Source organism: Nipponia nippon, unplaced genomic scaffold (assembly GCF_047370975.1).
Source record: "Nipponia nippon isolate SJK-2023a ecotype South Korea unplaced genomic scaffold, ASM4737097v1 scaffold_3, whole genome shotgun sequence".
NCBI lineage: Eukaryota > Metazoa > Chordata > Aves > Pelecaniformes > Threskiornithidae > Nipponia > Nipponia nippon.
The window spans coordinates 55,439,945-55,465,807 of NW_028262347.1; the positions used below are offsets into that span (position 1 = coordinate 55,439,945).

Here is a 25,863-nt window from a genome sequence, read left to right on the forward strand (position 1 = left end):
ACTGCAGCCAAATTCATCTCATGTTGGAAGAGTCTGTATGCACAAGTCAGCAGAGAGTTACTTATATTTAAAGAGCTGCACTTGGCATTCAATAATAAGATTTAACTACGACATTCCACTACTAATGAATTAGCATGTTATGAGCAAAAAGAGTGCATCGCCTTTTAGCATCAGCTACAAAAATGTATTTAGCAAGGCCATATGACAGAGCATGAATTACTTCATTCGTCCTCAGCTTCACTGGCATACAATTCAGATTCTGAACTGGTGATGAGATCACACACACAAAGGGAAAGTTCATCAAGCAATATCCTTTGAGGAACTCATTACCCGTCCACCTCACAAACATGCACAAGCATATGGCTGTTGGAGTTGACAGTGGAAAGCAATGACTTCACTCATAGGCTCCATCCCACCCTGCAGCATCCAGTTGCTACCTGCAACATTTACCTTGTTCAGTTCTATTTTTTGCTTCTCTGAGAAATTACCATCATTGTTTTTGAGATCCTTTAGGATCACCACCTGAAGAAAAAATAACAGTGGGGAAAAAATCATACGTTTAGTACAACAGCAATTCAACCTTCTTTTCCAAGAAATGTCCATACAAAGAAATACCTCAGAAACACCTGCCTACTGCTTTGCTGTTGGAGTTTCAGTTAATCAGCTAATAAGTAACAGAGTTACATTTCCTTCAAAAGATTTACCAGGTAGATAGGAACTATTTAGAACTGTCAATGATGCAAATTTTAACTCAACATGAATATATCTCAGTCAGGCAGGTAGCTCTACTGAATGTAAAAGAATTGCCATGTAAATGGCCTGTCCTCCATTAATCCGTTAATCTCCTCGGTACCAAAATGTATCAGATTTCTGATCCCTCTGTTTCTTCTTCTGCACTTCTGGACTAGGCTAGGGGTTCATAGAATCTACTATTTTGCCTCCCATCAGTAAGCAAAATGCAAAGCACCTGATTGATAGGGAATCAATGGCTTATTCCTTCCATAAGATCAAGCCATTTCACAAGGTCAGGAGAGGTGGAATTGTCTCTGGAAAGGAACGACCTCCTCCCAGGAAAAGCCTTCCTAAGCTGAGGAGGGGAGCAGTCAGGTTACCTTCCTGTCATATTTGCCTTGGCGCAGTCTCTGGGTGGTGTCACGTCTCTTATCTTCATCAATCTGAGAACAAAGAAGAGTAACTAACTTGCAATTATCACCTACTTCCCACTTGGCAGGTCCAGAGAGATAAGTAACATCAGTGTGTGCCACACAGAGAAGGATAAGCTTCTCTCCCTTGGGAGTGCCACTACATGCCACAGAAAGTGTGGGACATCCATGCCACTCCCACGGCTGCTGGGGCCTCCACCTGCTGCTTTCATGCTCTTGGGCATTACACAGGCATAACAAAGCACAGGGAAATAATTTGTAACAGTGGTGGTGTGGAAGAGACTGGAAATCAATACCCAGCCTGTTCCCCCATCACAAAATGAGCTTTACTGTTAGGAAACAGATATATTGTATTAGGGAGCGATAGATGGGCAATAATCTCTTTTTTCTTCAATACAGCCAGTGAGGGCTAAAAAAAATTTTTTTAAAAAAGAAATAATTTTAACAGATCCTAGTTCTATCAGAGCCATAGCCTGCATTGTAGTCACAGCATGCCGACACCCCAGCATCGATGGTCTTTAGAAGACAGAATCCAAGACCCAGCTTCAGGCATCGTGCTTCTCTCACCTTCAAACTAACATGACTTGTCTCACTGGTCTCCAGAGGCAAGATTTCCTCAGGCGGTATATGGGACCATTTCTTCCACCGACGCTCATTATCTCTCCTGTACTTCCTGCAAAACGAGTGAACTTGTTCAGAATATCCTCCCAGTGAACCAAAACCCACAACAGGAGATTAGGACATGGAAGATTCCAGTGTCAGGATGACACAAGGATGGAGTGTCAGGTGGGCAAGGCTTGAGCACAAGCCCTGTGGCTTTCATACAGTTTTCCAGTTTGAGGCTGCTGTAATTTCTCTAGCTTTGGGAAAGCCTAAATGCTCATTCAGTTCCATAGACGTAGCAGAAGAACAGAACAAATTTAGCAGAACAAATGCTAGGCAATTGCCAGCGTCTCAAGGCAGGTCAGAACAATTTAAAGCACAAAGGGCTGTCTGGATTTTATATAGTCTTCTCCGCATTATTGAATGTACTCTGAAGGGAGGTCCCACAAACAAACGCAAGCCAAAGGCAGTCCTGTCATCAACACTGGATGGTAAGAACTGGTGTGAATACAATGCCAGGAGAGGAGGTAACAACAGTGTTGAGATGAGATGCCTTTTTGTGCGTGTCCCTGGTATTCTTCACATTTTGTAAAAAAGAGGGGAGGGCCTTCAGAACAGGGAGGAGGAAACTGCTGTCTCCCTTGCAGAACTTCAGAGCAGGCACTGTCTTCTCTTAGAGAAAAGCTGCAAGAAGACTAGCACTCATCAAACTACCTGCTTACCCTTGCAAGTCCTTCCTCTATTAAAAAAACCCACAGGACTGACTGGAGAGACTGCAGGAGAATCCCAACACCCTGATGACTGGTGGCAAATGCTCCAAATGGAAGAACCCATGGTATTGACTAATAACACAAATATTCCCTTTTCCGACATATTTTGACTCACACATGTATAAGAAAAGGGAGATCAGTAATTCTGGTAAGAACTGTTTTTCTCAGTTCAATCTCGTAAGCTGTGTTGTATCACCAGGATGCACGGCGATTCAAACTGGTGTCAGCTGGTGCTTAAGTACATATCAAACTGAATGAAAATCTAATATGTCTAATATTTATTTATGTGTTTTTCAGGACTTTGCCTTTTTACTTAGCAGTCAGAACTACACAGGAAGGTGTGGGATAGTTCAGGTGTCCTAGAAACTTGGGAGATAAAGAAGGAATAGTGAGGCATTTTGTTCATTTTCATAGCTGAGTCTCTCTTCGCTTTTGCTTGTTAGGGGATTATAGTTGAGAAGTTTGCTATTATTTGAACACTAAAAGGACAAACTTTATTCTAAAAAATCCTCAGGAATCTCTCCTATATTTGATGCTTGGGAATATAACAGTGATGTGTATACAATAATAATCTAATCATCTCAAGAGAATCTTTAGATTTTATGCATCTGCAAATATGGAAGAGTACAGAACCTTTTACAGCAAGTCCAAACTGTCTCCAGACAAATTTTTATCAATTTTCATAGCCATTACAAACTTTACCTGTCTGCTTATGTTAGTGCTTATATGTGGCAATGATTAGCTCTTCCATTTCTTGAGTACAACTGGTTGTGTAAGAGTTGTATACCTTCATCTTTGATTTTTCCATTCTGAAAACCTTTAGCTAGCAAGGCAGATTGGTCCACTCAAAATAAGAGAGCCTGGGTAGTATCTGTTTCTAATCAAGTTTTCTTAGGACCTGTTTCTCTCACTTTTTCTGAAGTTCTCTGATATATAGCAAAGAGGGATTCTGAGCTACTGAAAACAGATGCACAGATAATTTTTTAAATATGAAAGAAAACCATATACTTCGGAAATGGGGTGGCATTTCTTCCAGCAAAAGGAGGCATCATTGATTTCTATTTCTCCTTTTTCCATCATGATAAAGCTGAACTGTGTTATAGTTATGAAATTCTAGCTGTTAGAAAAGTTGGTATGCGAGGAGTTGGACTGAGTCGGAGGGAACTGAAACACAGGATGGATTCATGCAATGAAAACACCAAAACCTCATGGTGTTTTGATTCCTACAGTGACTCAAGACAAGTACCTCCTTCTAGATTGAACTTTTATGTCACCAGTAGGTTAAAGAAACATAAGTGAACCCCGAGTAAGCTAAAGATGGGCAGTAAGTGGAAAAAGTCTGAAGATTCGTCTGAGACATATGTTTCTGTGTATGTATAGGAATCAGAGCTTTTTAGTAGATGCAAAAACTCTTGAGCCTTGCTGCGTCTTCTCCCCTGATTATTAGCCTGACATAACAATGCTATGGATGCAAACACTACTTGGCATATACTAAAGAGTTCACACTGAGGGCAACCACCCAAGTATGTAAGGTAAGCTAATGAATGGCTCTTCAAGGAGAGATCAAAGGCATTGCCCTAGGAGGAAAACTGTTCAAGGACAAACAGAGGGCCAAAGAGGCTGGTACCTTAGAATCAGCAAAGAGATGATCAGAACCAGAATCACAATTCCTGTGAGTGTAAAGACAGCAATGGTCAAGAAGTGTGGGCCTGCAGAAAAGAAATATTGAAAAATAAACAACTTGACAGAGGACACTGCAAAACAATATTATATTTAAGAAATTACCCTCACCCACACATGTGGAAGTCACAGTAGCTGACCAGGGATATTCTTTGGTCACATCCAAATTGAGAGGCTTTGGTAAAGTCCAGCACTGCCTAGAGATGACACGTGCCTGCCTCTTTCACTGCAGGATGAAGCAGAGCAGTGCGGTCTTACATCCCCACCTGAGGCCTGGGCACTCTGTAGGGACGCCCAGGTGGGAGGTGAATTTAACAGCACTAAATCTCACATTAGCTCAGTAGCAGACTTTCCAGGTGTTCTTCTCTTTAAAAACAAACTAGGATAGTCCAGGAATAAAGCTGGCTTTTCTTAGTAATCACATTTTAAAAAATGAAGCAGCCAAATTTCTCCTTGCAATAACTTCTTAAGAGTGGATGGTGGAGGCAAACCTTGGGTACAACTCTGTGTTGGATAGGGATGTAGATGGGGTTAGCAGCTGACTATTTGAAATCAGAGTCACTGGCATCCAGGAAACATTGGTTTCCCTCAGCATACCCGGGGCTTAATGCAAAATGGGCTCTTCATTGACTTCTTCAGATAAGGCTTTCTCTGAACTGGGGAGCAAAGGTTTGGTCCCTATGGTTTTTATCATTAAACACTATACTCAGTGATGACTTTCTGATTCAGGCTTTATAACGTATGTCTTTTCCTTTCCAGTTCTGCTGGGTACCCACCCAGTGAGAAAGACATGCCTTGTTCTTTAACAGTGAATTTTCCACAACTACCCATACCTTTGTCATTCAGAGTCTTTACTGATATAATTTGCTTCAGGATGGGATACACCTGGAGAACACAGCTTTCACTCAGAATTTCAGCTGATACAGAGTACATCTGCTTGTGGATTTGAAAGGCATTTCTCTCAAGAACTTATATCCAAGAAGAGGTCAAGATGAAAATCGTGGTACGGCTTTTAACATACACAAATTTTTCAACATTTTGCACCTGGGTTCTCCTCTTATTGGCCCAGCTGTTTAAAGTGATTCTGTAGTTGTTGTAGGCAGAGCTTTGGAGACTGTGGACTCATTTCTGAATACGTCTCTAGACACTGTGCTGGAATGACAAGTGGTACTGAGTGGACTCTACTCTTCAATATGAGACTTGTATGCCATAGAGGGAAATTAATCTGGTGCAGCACAAAGCTGCCAGATTAGTGTCCTTGGAAGCTGCCAGGTGCCAAACAATTTGAAAATCAGTCTGTTCAGGCATCTGAGGACTTAGACCCAAAATCACAGAGCACATGAGATACATAGCCCTGAGCAGGCAGGAAGAACTGGCAAGGCTGGGAACTGATTATTTAAGATTGTAATTTTGATTGTCTTAATGTGGAAAAGTGAACTGAATCCTGTCTTGGGTCAGTTCTTGGAGCTCAGGGGTACTGGGAAAGAAAGTTGCAGCCACCAGCTTCCTTTGAAGAGCAATAGGCCATTAGTGCAGAGCTTCATCTGGTGGCCACACGTCTAGAGTGTATCTGCTCTACTGAGCAAATCTCTCAGGCAAAGAAGGCAGAGGAGAATCTAGTTTCGCAGATTGCCATGTTGGTTATGGACAGTAAAAGAGCTGAGCTACTGAGCCTTGCTGAGGCTAATGCACTTCTGTGTGTGCCCAGAAACAGAAATAAAGGCACACAGGAAAATGATAAGGTGTAAAAATTAATAAATAAAAAAATAAAAAGCAACAAGACACATACTAGCTGCCTCCAGAATCAAACACCAGCTGGGCAGGGATTTTGAACATACCAATGTAAGTGTCTGCATCTGACATATAATTCAGTTTAGGAACTCTGGATTTTGGACCCAGCTTTCTGGCTTTGATTTTTTGTTCTGTGTATCGCATCTCCCCACCTTCTTTCTGTGTGTTCAACCCAGCATCAGTCTCAGGGCCTCCTAGTAACTTAGCATTAGTCTGGTGCTCTCCATTGAAAACCGTCAATGCTATAGTTTCCCTCCCCCAAGGAAGGACATTAAGTTACAAATATAAAACGACATATACATGAGAATGTGCAAAGCCATTGCCTACGAATTCTGTAAAACTTAAGCTTTGTGAATAGTGGCTTGTAGCTTAACAATCAGCAGGTTGAAGCCCAGGGAAGAGCTGTGAGGCTGCAATTTCCCCTTCCTGAGGCTCTGCTACCACCTCCTGGCTCTTCATATTACAACACACAAAGGGTGAGTGCATCACAAATTAACTGTGTCCAGGTCTTCTGGAACGAGAAACGTTTGTGTATCGAAGGCTGACCTTATCCATGTTTAGAGTGAGGGTTCAAACTTTCTGAATAATGGCAAAAAGTGAATGAAACCCCTTTTTTTAAGGGATGCCAGGAGGAAGGAGGGTAGCAGAACTGGGTCAGCTGTTCTCAATTACAGCTTAGGGAGGAGCAGGGCTCTGGTTGCTGTGTTTGTTCACCTCCCTGGAGGAAAAAACATATTTCTGGTTGGAAATTTGTGACTGGCTTTGGCCATACTTAAACTTACTTAAACTTTGGCCATAAAAAGTTGTCCTTTGGGGGAATATATTAGTTTAGAATCACGCTGAAGGAAGGTTTCTTTTTAAAAAATGCGAAAACAAAATAATCAAGTGCCTGTGGAGGTGGTTTTAGTTTGATTTAGTATAGCGTGGCCACAAAGTCAGGCCTTCATTAGGCACTGAATGTTAAGCTACTAGTTTGTAGGCACTAGCTTTCTGCAATTCCCAAACATTTTTCTTTTGCCCTTGTACAGCAGCTTCAAGCAAGGATGTACTCGGGGAATGTTTTAAAGAGACCCTCTGACAATACAGCATGTTGTGGGGACAAAGCGATGAATGAGAATGGGACTGAAGCAACACTGAGAAGGCTGGGGCCAAGCAGCAAGCCCTAATTTGAAGGCATCTGATTTACTTTACTGAGGAATAAAAGTGTTTGAATCCATGTACCACCTTACTGTGAATGGACTTTTAGTTATCAGGTGTTTGTTCCTGCAGTTATTGGTTTGCTTTGTAATATTCCCTAGTGGAGGTAAGCAGTACAGCAAGTTAATGGAGGCCTTTAGCAGAGACCTTTAACAGCAGCACCTTTGGACACTCACTGATGGAAATTACTTAGGTGAAAACTAACCCCGCTGTGCACTAATCCTTGCAACCAGCACCACTGCAATAATTTTTATCCTGCATATCATACCCTGAAGAATATACCTTTCCATTGTCAGTCACCACGTGGCAGCTGTCTACATGGGGAAACAATCCCAATTTGCTCAGACTGACAAGGCTGTACTCTGCTATACTAAATTACAAGGGAGTTCAAGTATCCTATCCAGGAGTCACCAAAAACTCAAAAGAAAAGGAGGTGGTGTTTTCTGGGATTTCAGATTTAAAGTTTGAGTGGAGATAGAGCAATAACCTAGTTTCCCATTGTCTTTCTGCAAGGAGCCAGCTTGTCTAAGAAAGAGACCCCTCCAGAGAAGCACCCTGAATCTGCACAGTGCTGTATCCTTTCCCCAGCTCCCTACAATAAGGATAAAGGGGCAAGCAGAAGCCACCATGTTGCATCAGCGATACAGAAATGCAGAGTCAGATAACTCATCATAACCTTAACTCTGCTGCCTTTCCTGAACAGTCTTTCAAACAATTCACACCACCACCATCTTCTAGTGAGGGTTTTATGTTCAGGGGTGGCCTCTTCCAAAACACGCCATGGTATTCCTCACAATCACTGGTACAGTATGGAGTCTATGAAAGACTTAGTAGTGCCTAAACAGAAATGCAGGTTTAGAATTGGGCTGGATGCAGAGAACATGGGCGGCTGGGGAAGGAAAGATGCTGTTCTGCCCCCAGCTCCTGGCGTCACTGGCTGGGGGCAATGTGAAGGTAGAGTGCTGGATTGCACAGCAGGTGGCTCTTAGAACTGTGTGACTTGTCTTCGAAGAAGAGGTAGGTTTAATGGGTGTCTCACCAGTGCCTGGAGTATCACTGGGCAGCTTGTGGTTCTTCCAGACAAAATCCGGACTGGTAGTCATTACGTGTGTCTTGTTCTTGTGAGTGTTGAAATACAGAAGCGTTCCAAACTATGGGTGCAGAAGGGAAGAAATGCAGTCAGCAGCTGTGCTCTCCCTTTTTTGTCCCTTGCTTCAAACTACCTTTAATAAATGTATTGCCCAAACTCAAAGTAATTCTTGCTCTTTCTGCTACAGTGGTGCATTCCTCAGCTTAGCCATATGTTTGGCTGCCATATTCTTTCTCATTCTTCCCCTTTCTCTGAAAATAAATGTATCAGTCCAACAAAATACCAGCTGCACTTCACTTACTTACTGAATCACCAGATGACATCAATCCTGTCAGTCTCTAGCACGCCTCTCATGACCCCCTCCTGGCATGCACAGCATGCCTTAGCACACCACCACTTCTGCTGTAGTTATTTTCATCATTCTTATGCAATAGTACAGGTAATTTTGTTTCTCCTTTCATATATAAGGTCAAACAGTTTCTCCCTGGACATACGTACATGATTTGTAGTCTGTGATGTGTACAGTAGGGTCAAATTGGTATCAATGTCTCCAAATTCATCTAGAGTCACAGGACCCAGTAGACCTGCAGACACAAGGAATTAGTCAGAGGGCTTGTGTTGTCAGAAACACAAATGTGGCAGGAAGGATGGGATAAAAAAAGGATTTCTGATGCTTGGGATATTTTTCTTCTTCATGGACATGCTAGAATACATACCAGCTTAGTGTGGCGCTACTTCTCCCTTAATAGCATGCTACATTTTCTGTACAAAATCCAATAAAAGGTGTTGAACTGACTGCAATGAAGAGGAAAGTCTCCCTCTAGCTATAGAAAAATATATTTGTCAGGTTTCTTCAGCATATCAAGAATGTCAGGGTAACCTTCCTTGAAGGGGCCATTTTAGAAGTGAGAAGGGAAATTGCCTGTTTCCACCTGCAGTTTGAATCTATCAGCAAGAAAGGAAATATAGGGGTACTTTCATTCCCCTTACTCTTTTGAGAGCTACCTGCTTGGCCCTAATAATGTTATTTTAACCAGATTCTTTTTCCCTTTAACCTCCTGCCTCTGTATGTCACCAAACGTGCAGATTGAGAAATTGCCTATGTAGCACATGCCAAGGGTTTTAAGGTGGAACTTCATAAGTCCCTCAGTGTGGCTTGACTTTGCTCTCATGAAGTCAGTAATTTCAACAAGAGCACAAACTTAGCCAATACCCACCACTCCTGAAAGTCTCACCTTCATTTTTTCCCTTCTCTTTTCAGAAGAGTCCTTTTGATCAGCTTCAGATTGCTCTTTTGCTGCTGCTGTTGCTGATGACTTATTTTATTTTTCCTAAAGTTCATCATCATAATTATTTTAGTTAGGGAATTACCTTCTCCCTTTTCACCTCAAAAATCAATGCTAAGTTTTTCATGGTCTACCTTCTTAATATCAAAATAATTATTGTATGGACTCCCTATTCTACCTGCCTCCAGCACAAGAAAGAATGGAGGTGGTTCAACACCCTTCACTTTTAGGATTTTTTTTTTAAACTAAACTTATAACTAATGTGGAGCATTACAGTGCAAGATTTATTTTGGATAAGTAAAAAGGTTTGTGCAGCTTACTTTTCAAATTTAGAGTGAAACTGAAGAGATGAGTTTACTGACATTCGAAACAGGATGCTGCCTCCAGGAGGAATTAGTAAACTATATTTTGCTAGGTTTGGGATACCATGCTTAAAGCAAAGCTAAGCCCAAAACCTGTTAGGCCATATTAGGAAAATCTGGGAAACTTCTACACATGTGTTTCTGAAAGCAGGTGGGACATAAACACAAAGCTTTAAGTCGCCATTTTGGTACAGATCTCTGATGTGAAATGACAGCTGGGACTTCGCTCCCAGAGAGGTAATGTTGTCACTTCTTTGTGTAAGTCTTGCCTCTGTCTTTTCCTAATGATTGAATTCTGTGATTTTAAGCCCGTGGCCTACAAAAGCCCACTGGTGCTAGACAACCTGTGAGAGGAACAAGGAAGTTGACTAAGAAGAGCCAACCCATTGCCAGCTGGCTTACACTCACACTGCAGGCACCCAGGCCTACGATGGCTTTGTAAACTGGAAAAAGGTTGAAACTACTTCATTAAAGCTTAGCTAAGTGGAATTCAGAGTAATTTTGAACACAATTGTATTTCATACATACTGGCCTCAAGTCAAGACTAGACCTTTGGAAGAAAGCTTAGAAATGCCACTATTGCGAATTAACAACCTGAATGCCAGGTTGCCTCTGAAGGAAGCATGGACTCTGAAACCCACCTATATGCTTCACTCTTCCAGCTCCCTTCTCATTTTCCAATTAGTCTCCCTATAGAGAGCTATATTCAGCTCTTTTGTCAAAAGAATGAGACCAGCTTCAGGTCCTCATCCCTGTCCTTCATCCCTGCTGGCTGCGAAGCTCTGTCTCTCCTCCTTTCCCCACCCCTCCTTAGGCAGCAATATTCTTTAAATGTGCTTTGTAAGACGCAACAGCCCAGAAAGGAGTCTGGTCCTCAAACAGTCTGTTGCTAATTACAATGTTTCAAATGATCATCATTTTTTACTTTCTTCGGTGTTGCATGCACTGAGGTGATTCTGCACAACTGCTGTGTGCTGCTTCTGCTAATGCTGAAGAGAAAATCTTTGGAAAAAACGACAGAAAAAGAAGAGTGGGAATAAAACTCATTGAAGGACTTGGACTTGTTTAGTGTAGAACTGACTTATCCTAAGAGTGCTTAAAACCAAATTTCTTTTCCCTCATCAGTTTAGTGAACCCTGCACAGGGCTGTACTTTTTGTACCTCCAAAAGTGGTATTTCGGAATTCGTTGATGAAACTGACAGGTGACACTGAGGTCTGGGAGGCAATAAACTTCTTCAGAATATGTCCAAACAGCAAGACTGCATTAAAATAGCCAACAAAAAAGTGATCTTCCACCTAGAACAGGAGTAAAAGAAAAATGTCAATTTGAGAGTTCATGTTTCTGCCTTAAAGCTACAATATCTTTGGTGGTCTCCATTTGGCAAAAACTCCAGCATGGAAGACCAGAATCTGCTGAACACTGAGTGAGTAGATGGGCAATGCCACATCAGCATTCTCGCTTGGAAAAATAAAGGTAAACAAAATATATTTTAGGTGTATGAAGACAGGGAGGTGGTGAAAACTCATAAGAGGCCAATGTAAAGCTCTGGCATGCTGATCTTGGCACAAAGGGTTCAAGAAATCCTACATTGTAGGTTCTGGGCAGGTCTGCTCAGTGGGACCCAAAGCCCCTGGCTTTGGGTTAGACTTTCTGTGCGGATAATCCGGTGTGGTGCCAGCAAGTCTGGGCTTCCAGATGGCCACAGCTCAGGGGCAAGGAGCTGTGCCAGAATTTCCAGCAGCCTGCCATAGAGCTGGCACCCAAAAAGCATTGAGCCCAGGCTGGGGCATCTGGAAGCCCTGTAAATCCAGCCAGAAGCTTCAGGCTGCCTGCTGGAGAGCTGGAGCTCAAAGCCACAAATCCTGGGAGGAACTCTTGTAGAGTCTGGTTCCTGGGCAGACGGCAGGAGTATCAGTTTCACTAAGCAGATACAGGGTTTACCTAGTTTCTGCTTTTCAGGAAATTAAAAAAATACACATTTCCTACAGAAAAAAAAAGGTTCTGTTTTTGAAGTTTAACTGGAAAGCCCCTGGACAGACACAGCAATGGTTGCCACTGCTTATACATATCTGCACACAAAAATCAGTCAACAATTATTAGCTCTGAACTTTCCATGCTCACATCTTGATTACACCTGTAGATCTTCCTTCAGTGATGCCTTGAAGCTACATATAAGATTGTCAGTCACTCAGAAGTGGAATCAGAAGGCCATGTACCTATAAGTCTCCCTTACGTCTGGTGAACATGACACTTGCAAATTAAAAGCTTGAGTTAACTTCACAAAGCAGGAATATGAGAGCCTGCATGTTTGCCCTATGATATTATGTTTTTACATCATTACAGCAGGACAAAATGTCATGTGATAATATAAGAAAATATCAGCATAGAAGCATGATGGGGGATGATTACAGATGCATTTTTAGTTTTCATTTCCCAGTGCATGAACATGAATGAATGGAATGCAATAATCAGATATAAAATATTGTGGTTACAGCGTCCTCAGGCGTTGTGGTAGTCAAGCTGTCATTAGCTGGTGGCAGAGTCAGGACAAGTACATTCCGCATGTAATGGGCTGAGCTGTTGTTCTTGAAGTATGTGTTACTGCAAAGCAAAGCACAAGAACCTCATGAACAATCAGCAACAGAGGCAGTGGTAACCATGACAGAATCACTCTCCTCTCCCCAGTGGCACTGTTATTTAACAGGTTAAAACAGTAGTTCTAAAAATAAAATTTCATCATGGACAAAACTCTTTGTGTTGTTCATTCCCTGATGCCAGCTTCTGTGCTTAACTACATTAAAAGGTAGTATCAAAGAGATCTGGCAATCTGAAACTCAAAGGTTGTAATGAATTATTGTTATTATTGTAACTGTTTGGTTTCTGTCCTGTTTATTTCCTCTTCTTTCAAGCAGGAGCTTATATTTATTAAAACTGAGTCTCTTCTTGGAATCCACAGTACTACAGTCAGTAGTTTCGTCATGTTATTGTGCATCTTTCTGACCTCTTCTGCATTCTTTTGCATGTTCCTCTAATTTTGATATTTCCTGCTAGAATTTATCACAGCCAGATTTGTATTAAAAGCATTTAACAGGAGGGCATGAAACAATCGGAGAGGTGCAGAGAGCAGCTTATTGATTTATTTGTTTAATTCAGTGAGCTAGGAAAATCAGAGGAAACTACGTGAATTTGAAAACTATGCTAAAACAAACAGAAAAGGTTGTAGCTTTCAGCTATCTTTGGTTTCATCACCCTGACAGGCTATCTGGAAATGCTTCACAGACTGGCAACCACTGGATTCACATGTTACAGAGGAATTTAGCACTAGATATTAGTGTCAAGTGGCAGCATCTGTCATTGCTATAGCTATATTGATTAAAAAAAAATTGTGTGAGCCTTCTGTCATTATTCATGCTTGATCATCCTTTTATTTCTTCAGTCAGTACTGTATTAAGAATTTTTGGAGACCACAGGCTCTGCTCCATGGCCATCAGATGGGATCCTGACACCTCCGTGTCCCTGCCTTTCCCCGAACCTTCTGACTTCTACATTGCACTTTTCACCCTGAAGAATTTCAAAGTGCTTTTCGTTCAGGCTTGGACTGAACTAGCCAGGTGAAAAGGAAACTTCATTAGACTCCACCAGACTGGATAATCCTACAGCATCCCACCTCCCCTGAGGAAGGCTTAAACACTGTCTTTGTGTCCTGGCTGCCAGAGGGCTCAGAGCTGAAGAAAATTTAAATCCATCACTTTGTCTGAGGGACTTGACTCCTGGAGAAGCATGGGACCTTGCCTACTGTCTTCTGCTACAGCTTGAGTTTGGATCTAACATATGTATCTGTATTTTGTTTCTGCTTTAAGAAGAAGAACATGATTTGAGATATTCAGCAAAATCAGGGGTATGTAGCAAATTTAAGGAGGGCAGCATATAAAATGGGCTGAGGCAGCTGGGTATATCAGAAGGATGCATATCACAGCACAGAAGCCCCTAATCGCCCTCACCTATTGTGAGGCAACAATCATACATGCAACACCAGTAAGTAAAAGCACTCACATACGTGGTCCCTGTTGTGCATTTGCAAAGAAACAGGAATTGTGTCCAGTTGCCTCAGGAAAAGCAACTGGGGATTCCTAGTGCCCAGACAAAGTGGTGGCAAGTCTAAAGCTCTTAGAGGCACTTCTGAAAAATATATATGGTGAACTTGAAAGTGTACAGGACAGAGAAGATCCTGTTAGAACTTGAACCACAGGCTCCAGTTTGGACCCAAAGGTTAAATGACTGAAGTCATTAACCCAAAGTGCCTCAGCCCTGCCCTGTCAAGGTCAGCTTTACAGACAAGGGCTGGGAAGTCCCACAGGCCCTCCTGAAGTTCATGGAATCCTGAAGTTCATGGAATCCAGGAAGTTCATGGATTCTTTTGCTACATCAACAGTGAAATAAGTAAGATCAAGACATGGCCCCATACATTTGCCTTGTGATCATCCATACCATTAAGCTGCCAGCACAGTCCTGAGCATGGTTTTGGTCTAGGCCAGCTAGCTTTCTCCCAGACTATGACTTGCTATGGTGACCAGAGCCATACCCAAAAAGCAGTTTGGGCATCTACTCTTAGCCATATGGATGTGAGCTGTGCTGTGTCACTTAGGCTTAGGGCCAGAGATCAGCTTTTGGTCCTCATATACAGACAAAGCTTTTGAGGCTACCATTGATAATTAGTAATTAGTAATATAAAGATGAAATTGAACAACAGAAAACTTAGGTTGTATACTAAGAAACATCTCTGAAAAGTTAGATTTATGTAGTTATAAGGATGTTGAAGAGACGGTTATAAAGTGGAAAAGTTATAACATGGAAGAGCCTAGAAAAATGTACTGTAAGCCCTATTTACATAGTTGTCTGGTTGGATATGAAAAATGTACAATATCTCATACAAACAGCTCATGAACGTTCTGTCTTTGGATTCTGTGGTTCTCTCATGGCTTCCTGCACTGAGAAGTTCACAGGATGATGTTAACCCTACCTGCTTTGTCACTGCCTTAGAAAAATATTATGTGAACTAAAGGGGATGTTGTAAAGGATGTGCCACGAATTAAACACTAAGCAGCTTAGATAAATGGCAAGACATGAGGAAAGATGGCAGTGGAAAACATTTTGTGAGAGAGCATTTCTTCAACAAAACAGTTCCACTCAGACTATTTCCATTATCTCTATCCTTCAGCAAACTGCAGAGAAAAGAGGGAAAGCAAAGGTTATACTTTACTTGAAGAGATCTATCAGGATGATAACAATGTCCTTATCCACTTGGCCTGTCCCTAGGTCTCTGCTGACGTCAGCTGGAGAGCCACACATGATGATCACTGCAGATTGGGCAAAAATGGAGACAGATTGGTGAAAGGTAGAGACAAGAAGAGGACATTTGCCTGCTCCCCCATACTTGAGTAGCAGGCAGTAGAGCAATGCTGGGCTAAGGCACATTACCTACAATGTGCTGGGAGCCAGGCACAGAGCTACAGCCTCTCTGCAGTAAGACTGGAATATTTGAGGGGAAGTGGTAAAAGGGGCCTCAACGCCTGCACCATTTTCTGTCTGATTGCACCAGAGCACTACTATTATCTCTCTCAAATAAGCATTAGCAATACAGCTACTGATGTAATATGGGCTACTGAATATGAACATTTCTAAGTTAAATGCCATTCTAGTAATACTTCATTGGCTTGCTTACTACTCTTGCACTCACTTGGCCTGCTGATGCCAAGCACTTAGTCTTAGGAAAATATGAGGTATTTACTCATACATGTTTCTAGTTTAGATGGATCACTTCCAGAAGAAGTGCTCCTTGATGGCACAAATGAGGCCCATGTATATATCAGGGCTGCAAACACAGGAATGGTAGAGAACTAAGCATTCTTGTAGTATCTAAGGCCCTTCTTAGGAGGAGTTGTGATTCCTGGATTTCTGAATCTTTCACAAAATGGAGCTTGTGCCTGGATGGGATAATTCACCCCAAAAGCTCTCTGGAACCAGGATGTTCCCCCATATTTTATGGGGATGGAGAGAAGAATCTAGGAACTTTGTGCCATGTTATGCTTGCATCCATGTGAAACGGTATATCTGTGTTTCTCCACCATTTCTGTGGAAAGACCGTCCCTAAAATGTAACTAAGGGGTAGGTCTGATTTCCTGGGAAAAGCAACTTACCTGCAGGGGAGAGTGCACCCTCAGCGACCCCTTACCATTGCTTTTCCGTTTTGGATCTTTCACAGTTTTTCTAAGCTGCTCCGGAGTCCTTAAAATCTCCTTGAACTTCAGTTTTTCAGAGAAGTGTGTGATTCCAGCATCTAGCGCGTTCATGTACCTGACACAAGGGAGCACAGATATTGTCAGAAAATTGCTAACTCCTCACATTCTCCTAAATAAGCCAAAATGTGAGATAGGCTGTTTACAGCACACAAGAGTGTCTGTAAGGCAGTATGGAACATTTTTTTCTGCAGCAATAGACGAGAGAAAATCAATACAGGGCATGAAAGACTTAGAAGTGTTTGGAAAGTCACCCAAAGGTATTTGAGCCTGGTTGTACAAAAGATGGGTTTGGAGAATGCAATGATGTAATAAGACATTAACAATTAAGAAAAGAGATCAGGGATATGGGGAAAGTACAGTAAGTGAGACTAACTGGGAGGCAGAGCCAGGAAGTTCTGCTGTTTTAAGACATCAATGGTAATCTTAGAAGACACCCGTGGAGGTTCAAAGGAGTAAATGGGAACGGCAGAAAGAACTGAGATAAAAAACACACGCGTACCCTGACTGTGAGAGAAGTGAAGGAAGGAAAGTAGCAACAAAAAAAACCCTATACTGAGTCAGTTAAAACTTGAAGGAGAAAAATGAGGACAACAAAAAAAACAACCAAGTGAGTAAAAGATTAAGCTAAAACAGCCAACTCCTAAATCCTATTCTTTCCTCAACATGTTGTGTCTGAGAACAGACATTCTGTCTGAAATAAAGTTAATGCAGAGGGAAAACTAAAAGAATTCTCTTTGTTTTCAAACTGCTTAACTTTTGATCTATCAACACTGAGATCCCAGTCCTATAAACTACTAAATATCTTTTGCTTCCCATTTTTTTTCAGGAACAGAATCATTAACCATTAATTTATAGGAACATATGCATAGTCGACACATAACCTGACTTTGCTGTCCCCATGGGTATTCACTTATTTTTATACATATATAGGGAAAACAATTAGCCCATGCAGTATAACTCGTGCTTTAGCAAAAATTGATTTTTTAAATTAGACAGTTCAAAAACCTTCAAGCTGACGGTTTCTATTAAAGCAGAATGAGATGCATTTTTTACAACTATATTAAAATGAAAAATGGGCAGAGATACAAAATTAATTTTAAATTTTTTTGTTAATTCAACAATAAAGAAAAGGAGCTTGAACAATTCTGAAGTCATCAAGAAGGTCCTGAACAGAAGTATTAATAAAGACAAGGTAAGAAACACTTGGGAAATAACTTACATGCATTGACTTCCCTGAAAGGTATGAAACCTGCAGGATTGAAGGGATTTAGCTAAAGTGTGTGTAGTGCATGGGTAATTATAGCTGAAAACATGGAGAAATAGGGATTGTAGCAAGAGATAAGTGAAGTGCACTGATGTTTCAAAGCATCAAAGAGAGATAATCATAGCAATTACATCATGTGATCAAGTTGCTATCTATACTAAAAAAGAAGGAGAAAACAGTAAAAGTCCCTAAATATCTACAAAACAGTGAATTGGAGATCAGTTTGCAGGCCCCTTAATTCAGAAAAAAAATTAAATTCTGTATACAAAATATTCTGTAATTATATGCTTATATCATGCTGAAGCCAATACAGTCATAAATTTTGCTTAAAATTCTGCAAGTTCCTCAGGTTATGAATTGGAAAGATAAATAATAGTTATTTCCATGAATTCTTGGCTGCCTTTGAGCTACATTTATACAATTAGTACAAGAAATGAGATTTTTTTTTAATTAATCAGCATTTTATGTCCCAAAATTGGAGAAAAAATTCAAAGGAGCACAGAAGCACTCACATGAGCTGAAAGTTAAGTAACTCAATAATAGAAGAGTAATGATAAATATCAGTATATTAAAGAGTCTATTTGACGAAAAACAGCCTTCGATTTTAGGCAAGGAGAAAACCCATCATTCTTGAGAATCAAGCACAGGCTGATGTTTCAGGTCATAAAGTGAAAACTGTCTCCTTTGCTCCAGACTGGTGAAAGCATAGCTTAAATTCTGCAATCATTGGGGGTCATTTTGTTCAAAGAAAGATACAGTTTGAACTTTGGAAATGTTTTGGAGTAACAATAGTGCCCACAAATTGAAGCCATTAATGTGGAAAAACATTACAAGAGCTTGATAAGACCCCTGATCTACAAAAGCATCTATGGAGAGCCCAATGGAGGAGCCTCTCACATCACGCTTTTTACATCAAGGATGAAGTAAACAGGTATTTCCAGCAGGGACAACACGTGGGCTGTGCTGTCCACAGGAAGAGCCAAGGCTTGAGAATACTTGAAAGTAGACTGAATGAAACATTCAAATACACAGTACAGCTAAACAGTATAATTCATTTTTTCCTTCTCTCATTCCTTAGTAGACGTAAGACACCTCCCAAAATGTAGGACTCGAAGGACAGCTTGTAAGAACCATGTCCGAGGATAGAGATGGAGTTTATCAGCAGCTGGGTCAGAGGTGGATCCAGATCTTACCAGAGGCATGCCTCCGAGTTTTCATTCCTCTTGTAAAGGTAGGTAGATTCCCAAGTTGTGGTTTTGAATGGCAGACGAGATTCTTTCCAAAAATAATAGAAGAATTCATTCACTTTCCTGGCTGGGGTCAGAAGGCGGGTTAGGTTTACTTTGTAGTCACAGGACAGTCCAAAACTCCCTACAGAGATCAGAGGCAGGCTCAGTATTGTTTCAAGTCTGAAGGGAGAGACAAGAGGACAAGTCTGAATGGATTGCTGTCGCACCAAGGCAGCTACCACGTGATTTCCACCCTCAGCTCCCTCTCCTCTTGTGCCCTGCATTAGTTGAACAGCAATTTGAACCTGGAACAGAAGGCTCCTCAAGAACACAAGCAGATTTCAAGTCAGTATTGGCACTGAAAAGCCCTGTTGAACTGGTCCAGGCAGCTTCCCTCACTGCCCCCATTCCCCATGCCCTTTTGGGTACCATGCACCATTTCAGCCCAAGGGCTATGACAGGACTCCCAAGGCTCAAGGACCCATCTGATTCTGCTCCCTGGCTGCCATTAACATGAGATGGATTTGATCTCTTTATTGGAGCAGTGCTGGAGGGTGACAGCTTTTTGCCATCAAAAAAGCTTTACTCCTACAACTCAAAGGAAAAGTCTTTTAGTTTCACTATGGCATATTTTAGGAGCTGTATGACAGCAGCAGTCAGGAAGAAAAACTAAGGCAACCCTCTACTGGCAGGGAATTTGTAAAACAAAGATAATTTTTATCCACAGAGACAATAAGTTTTTAAGGACAAATGTATTTTCCTAGATGCTGCAATCTTATCAGACTAGACTCAAAATATTGTAGTTCTTGTATGGCGAAAGGGAATTTTGCCTGCAAAAAAAACATGGCCATTAGAGTTGTTGGCATTATTGTTACAAAACTTTATTTTCCAGGTAAAGCCCACTTACCAAATTGCAGGGTTTATATTCGTTGCAACAAAACCAGACACAGATAATGTAACAAGTAATGCCAGGGAGAGTATTTCACTAATGAAACAGACATTTTTCTGACTGATGTACAAATAGAATAGAATACACTATTTCAGTTGGAAGGGACCTACAACAATCATCTAGTCCAACTGCCTGACCAATTCAGGGCTGACCAAAAGCTAAAGCAAGTTATTAAGGGCATTGTCCAAATGCCTCTTAAACACTGACAGGCTTGGGGCATCGAACACCTCTCTAGGAAGCCTGTTCCAATGTTTGACCACCCTCTCGGTAAAGAAATACTTCCTAACATCCAGTCTAAACTTCCCCGGCGCAGCTTTGAACCATTCCCACACGTCCCGTCACTGGACACCAGGGAGGAGAGATCAGCACCTCCCTCTCCACTTCCCCTCCTCAGGAAGCTGTAGAGAGCAATAAGGTCACCCCTCCGCCTCCTTTTCTCCAAACTAGACAAGCCCAAAGTCCTTCACATCCTTCTGAAATTGTGGGGCCCAGAGTACTGCACACAGTACTCAAGGTGAGGCTGCACCAGCGCTGAACACAGCGAGATAATCACCTCTCTTGACCGGCTGCTTATACTGTGTTTGATGCACCCCAGGATGCCATTTGCCCTCTGGGCTGCCAGGGCACACTGCTGACTCCTAGTGAGCCTGCTGTCGACCAGCACCCCCAAATCCCTTTCTGCAGGGCTGCTCTCCAGCCACTCCTCTCCCAGTTTATACTTGTGCCCTGCGTTACTCTGCCCTAGGTGCAGAATCCGGCATTTGGACTTGTTAAATTTCATCCCATTAATCATAGCCCAATGATTTCCTGAATTAGAGACGGTGAAGAAGTTGGAGGTAGACAGCTGAGCTAATCCCAAACCACACTTGTTACTTCCACCGTTCTGTTGCAACATCCCAGCAGCTGCTGTGCTTATAGAGCTCTTGCAGTTCACAGCCAGTGTCGCTTAATGTCCATTTGATGAGCCAAAGATGAAACCCAGAGAGCGGCAGCCGAGCGCAGGCAGCAGCCAGGCTGCCGCAGGCCCTGCTCACTACCTCCCTGCTGCCCACGGAGCGTCCTCCCCACACTTAAAGTGATGTAAAGTAAGGCACTTGTGCTGATTTGCAAAGCTATTGCACCATGGCCGAAAGCAAGCTGCCTGTTTGTTGGTGTTCTTCATTGCTTTGCATAAACTTCCGCTAGTCATAGTTTTTACTGGTTTAACTGTGTCAGAGGCCAAGGAAAAGACTTTGGCATCATTCCGGGCAGCTCCATATCCAGCAGATAGGTAGAAAAGCAAACATAAAGTTAGGAGGCACGATTAATAAAATGGGGTATATTGCATAATATTTTACCATGGTCCTATACATACGTACAACTTATTCTTTTGATTCTTCTATAAAACAATCAATCATCACATGCATTCACCAGTAACATTGTATTCACTTCTGGTCATCCCACTCAAAAAAAAGTATAGAGCTAAAAGCATATAAAGGTTGAGGTAAAAGTGTCTCAATCTTCCCAGTATCTCTCAGTGAAACCAAAAGGCTAGCAAAGTTTAAAAAGGGAAGTGATTCACATGGGTAACAATATGGATTTGCATGTCATGACTGATGGGGTTTTTTTAACTGACTTATGCTAGAAGTCTGCAGATTCAGCTTACACTTTTCCTAATATCTGAGAATGAACATATTGATGTACAGTATAATATAGAACAGAATTACACAGGTTCATATGATAGTAGAGATTCATTCTTCAGGAATGCTTCCTCAGGCAGAACAGTTAGGATGAAACTGGCTGCTCCCTATCTAAACACTCTTTACTGAAGATGGTTGGTCTTCTCTTGACACATGTAACTCAGGCCCCTCTCAGTGACTGAACACCCACCCAGAAGGACCCCTGTTGCTGCAGTACTGCAATGTCTGCATGCTTCAAGCTAACATCTCTTTCCTGCTGCAGTTGCTGAAGAGTTAAGTCTTTTGAGCCCTTAATCAATTGGTGAACTTACTGTCAGCAATTAGAAAAGTTTCCCTGCTAGCAATGGGATTTCATCAATGGGCTTTGGAAGGGGATTTTCTTCTCCCTACCAAACATAGTGGCTATGCATAAGAGTCTTACTGCCTTGACTGTAGACCTTGAGGTGTCTGATGTATCCTAAACCCCAATGTCTCTGCTGGCTTGTTGTACACAAAACAACTTTGTTCAGCAGTTGATATCTTTAACGTCACAATATTAGGGGGATGAGGTGGTACTTACGAGACCATTTGGTAGGTGGCATAAGTGCAAGCGGGTCCTATGACGACACAGCCAAGCGTGCCAGCCTTCTGCAAGGGATGAGAAAGGGTCAGTAGTGAGGACAGTGCAGAGGACTGGCAGAGAGAGGAGGATGGAAGAATGATGAAAACTTTAGGATTTGAGAAGGAGTCACAGAATTTACCCAGCAAAAGCAAGAACAAAGTAGCAAAGGAGCTACAGAAAGCTTAAAAGAACAAACCTAGAGTGAAGGAGGGAGGAATAACAGAAAGCTAAGAAAAGACAGAGAACAGAATAGCGCCTGTGAGTATGACCTTCGTTAAGAGACAGACAGCAAGTTAGGATTAAAATGGTGCAATTGTTACAATTGCACATACAAAATTACACACCCCAGCAGTGCTTGCATTTGCAGAAGACAGAGCGGTTGGAATTACAAGATACTGTGTATCAGAAAAACAATTAGTTATGTGCATATGAAGCTTGTATAAAAAAAAAATCCTTCCATGACCAGTAGCTTTGTGTATCATGAGGGACTTCTTAACAAAGACTATAACGTGCTCATACATTGGTAGATTTGAGAATTCACATTGGATTGACAAAGCTTCACTCAGAGGTGACAATTATTAGACATGAGAAAATCCACTGAAACACAGCTTCTTGTAAGGCACCAATTCTTACTGAAGCTTCTCCCCCTATTAGGGTATTCACATAGTTTCTCCCATGTGACTTCTGTGATTTCTCTTGAGAAGTGAACACTTCATCTTTGCCCCCTGGGCATAGTTCCATACGTGTTTCTTTGGTATCAGTGCCAGCCTAATAATCTCTCTGCCTGCATGTTCCCATCCTCACCCAGCTCTCTCCTTTGTGTATTTGTGTAAACAGATGGTGAACCAGATCAGGTCTGATCCAGTTGGAAATGGCCCTTTTTTGCTCTGCTTGGGCTGTTTGAGTGTTTGGGTTTGAGGTATTTTTTTTTTTTGGTTGGTTAGGTTGTGGGGTTTTTTTAATGGATTGCTTTGGCTATGTGGCCACACAAAGAGCTGTGCAGATATAAAAAAGAGGACAACTTAAGCATAAGAAAAGGAGCCCGCAGTGGAAGGCTGCTTTAGCTGGCACTGCCACCAAATGTCTAATGACAGCCTCTAGGAAGCTGTCATAGAATCTCTCTCCAGTATTTGCCTGCTTGTCTTCACAAAACCTACAGGAACATCTTCTCTTTGAAAACTTCACTTCCCTGTCAAATTTGTTTGGAACTGAACAGGATCAAAAGTTAATAAGGGAAGACAGAGAGACACATCTGCACACACACGCAGAAAGAAAAAAAGTCTTCTTAGGAAATCAACTTAAAGAAGCCTGGTACTTACATAAATTTCCTTGATGAGCTCCACACCTTCACAGGTGCTGGTACGACAGCCTTGTGAGACATAGAGTGATGAGGTAAAGCTGTGGAAGGTGGCATTGACTGTAACATTTTCTCCTGTAACACAAATGTAAAAGTAAACAGCATAATGAGTTGCAGATAACCACTAATACATTATATCCCTCTTCTTCTGACACAGGTCTGAGAAGTCTTATGCTAGGATGTCTCCCACCAAAAAGCTGCTAGAAAGTCCACCTATCACCTAGCCCTCACTACTTAGGATGAGACTGTAAAATTTGCTCCAATGTGGACTGCTGATGGCTTCTGCTGAGTGTTAGTACTTTCAGCACAAAATGCTTTTAGTGTTGGCCATTATTAGAGACATTTTTTAAGGCTCTGCAGGAAGTAACTGAGAGACCACTTTCCAATAAAATTGGACAAAATGTCTTCAACTAGAGGGCAGAAAAGGAATAGGTATCATTTCTTTGGAACCTCTTTTTCTCATGATATTGTAGAGTGACAGTAGATATTGGTGATATTGAAAAAAGAGAGGTACGATATCAAAATAAATAAAAGCATCATCTGCAGTGACTCTAAATGAGGGAAAAACATATGGACTGCAGATTCTTCACACTTCAAGTCATAATGTGATCAACAGATGGGGTCAAGAGGAAAATTATTTTCAGAAAGTAGAGGCTAATCCAGCCAGGAGAGGAAGCAAGGGCATCCCAGTTACTGCACTAGATGGATCACTGGTCTTGTCTGATCCTGTTCAGCAATTCCCATGTTCCCAATCCCAACTGAACCTTTCCAGAAAAGCATGCAGGAAGAGTCTGCCCAAACACCATGAAAGCAAATATGGTTCTGCCCATCTGTAGAGCACTTCTGTTTTTACAGAGGGAGGTCATTATTTCTGTAAGATCTACATAAGGTAAACGGACAGGCAAGGAGCCTGTCTGAGGAGCAGATTGCTGAAGGTCAGATGAATAGAAAGCTTTGGCACAAAGTCTGACAAGAAACCACAGCAGCAGAGGTATAAGCAACACCCATTGCCTTACCTGTCATGTTTTGTACCCTTTCCAAGGCTTGCTTCACAGCTAATTTCAAATTTTCAGTACTTGATGGTAAGTCCGAGTAATTCATGAGCATCACATTGATCACATAATGGTTGTTGCTACACTCATTTGAACCAACTTGCTGCAGCAGCCGGAGCGAGAAAAACAAAGGCCAAAGGGCCAGAACCAACATCTGTTGCTTCATTATTGCTCAGTTTAGACCCATGGTGTGTGCTCTCTCTTTTCTTTTTCTCTTCCAACCCTCTTTCTTTCAGATATTCTACACTGGTTTTGTTCCTAGATAGGACGAAAGAGATGTTGATGCTGTAGGTTCAAAGACAGACTGTACGATCCTTCTCTCAGGCACTTCCCTACCCCCCTCCTGCCTTCACCTCTGCCCACCCCTCCGGTGTACTAGGCGGCACTTCTGTTTGTGAAAAACAAGCAACAGCAAAACCTAGGAAAGGAGAGAGGCTAAAGGTTGCTGTGAATGTTTGCTCATGGAAAGGCTGAGGCTATAAAACTGAAGCATTACCTGAAACCTTGCCTGATAAGGGCACTAACTCTTCATCACAAGGATGAGCTGAGAGAAGGAAGGGGAGGGGTCAAATGGACTGTAAAGATGACTCTTTAAAATGGAAATAAAATACAAGGTCCGTTAAAGCCTAGAGGAAAACAGATGGTTACTTCATGTTTGCCTTGCCCTACATCCCTGGTTACATTGCCACACCATCTCTGTTGACTGGGCTCATAAATCAAGGGTATATTTTCTTCCGTGATGTTACCAGTTTCATTACTTTAGCTTTTACCATCGAAGTACCTTTTGTGTTGGCAAAAATGTCTGACCTGCAGTCCTCCAGACCAGAGCCTTTGTTTCTACTTACAGAGTAGACTCGGCACAAAGCTTGTGCACTCGTACTCACCCAGCATTGCACACCAAAGCGCCCCAGGTCTGCCCCAGACACGTTGCTTCCAGGCAGCGCAGGGCTCATTGCCCATTCCCACCTTGTCAGATGGCTCCTCAAATGGGGCCCAACATATTCATACTTTATGTGATGCAACCTCTTGCACCAGGTAAGGAATAGCAAAGCTGAAGGCCACATCTTGGACCTGTGGGACCAAAGCTAAATTATAAATGGCATCTCTAAAAGGCACACACTAAAGGACACCGCGGTATTGTTCCCTGGTAGGGGTCTTGGGCTTTCATAAGTATTTTTCCTGAGAATGGTCTCAGGGAAGGTAGCTAGAATGAAGGGAAGACAAAAAACCCACAAGCCTTATGGATAAGTCTGGGCACAAAGGAGAACTGCAAGATAAAAGGAATCAACAGGTAAATTTACATAAAGTACTGAGTGTGATTGGTCTGAATTTGGGGTGTTTGTGCACATCTAGAGCAGCTTCTGTTTTTCTACTGAAACCTGGACTGAGGCTGTCAGATCACAAATCAGTTTATTACCTTCCTGAAATAACTTTAAAACAAACAAGAAGGATAATCAGCAACAGTGTAAGTAACAGTGGCTTTGGTATA

The 25,863-nt window shown here is 41.9% G+C and overlaps 1 protein-coding gene across 2 annotated transcripts in view; it reads right to left on the bottom strand.

Annotated features, from left to right (window-relative positions):
* GUCY2C (guanylate cyclase 2C) overlaps positions 1 to 24,540 on the bottom strand; it is a 45,532-nt gene extending 20,992 nt beyond the window's left edge. Inside the window, exons 1-15 of one of the 2 annotated variants that reach the window (XM_087765791.1) lie at positions 24,339 to 24,540; positions 23,285 to 23,397; positions 21,924 to 21,991; positions 18,701 to 18,916; positions 16,177 to 16,298; positions 15,205 to 15,301; positions 12,437 to 12,545; positions 11,348 to 11,353; positions 11,104 to 11,239; positions 8,793 to 8,878; positions 8,244 to 8,355; positions 4,164 to 4,245; positions 1,731 to 1,836; positions 1,113 to 1,175; positions 451 to 522 (exon numbers count right to left, since the gene is read on the bottom strand). In XM_087765791.1, the coding sequence (XP_087621917.1) occupies positions 451 to 522; positions 1,113 to 1,175; positions 1,731 to 1,836; positions 4,164 to 4,245; positions 8,244 to 8,355; positions 8,793 to 8,878; positions 11,104 to 11,239; positions 11,348 to 11,353; positions 12,437 to 12,545; positions 15,205 to 15,301; positions 16,177 to 16,298; positions 18,701 to 18,916; positions 21,924 to 21,991; positions 23,285 to 23,397; positions 24,339 to 24,540 (1,590 nt within the window). Of the gene's footprint in view, positions 1 to 450; positions 523 to 1,112; positions 1,176 to 1,730; positions 1,837 to 4,163; positions 4,246 to 8,243; positions 8,356 to 8,792; positions 8,879 to 11,103; positions 11,240 to 11,347; positions 11,354 to 12,436; positions 12,546 to 15,204; positions 15,302 to 16,176; positions 16,299 to 18,700; positions 18,917 to 21,923; positions 21,992 to 23,284; positions 23,398 to 24,326 lie in introns of both variants that reach the window. The other variant, XM_009475261.2, reaches the window with a different exon arrangement.
* Between the last annotated feature and the right edge of the window lie 1,323 nt (positions 24,541 to 25,863).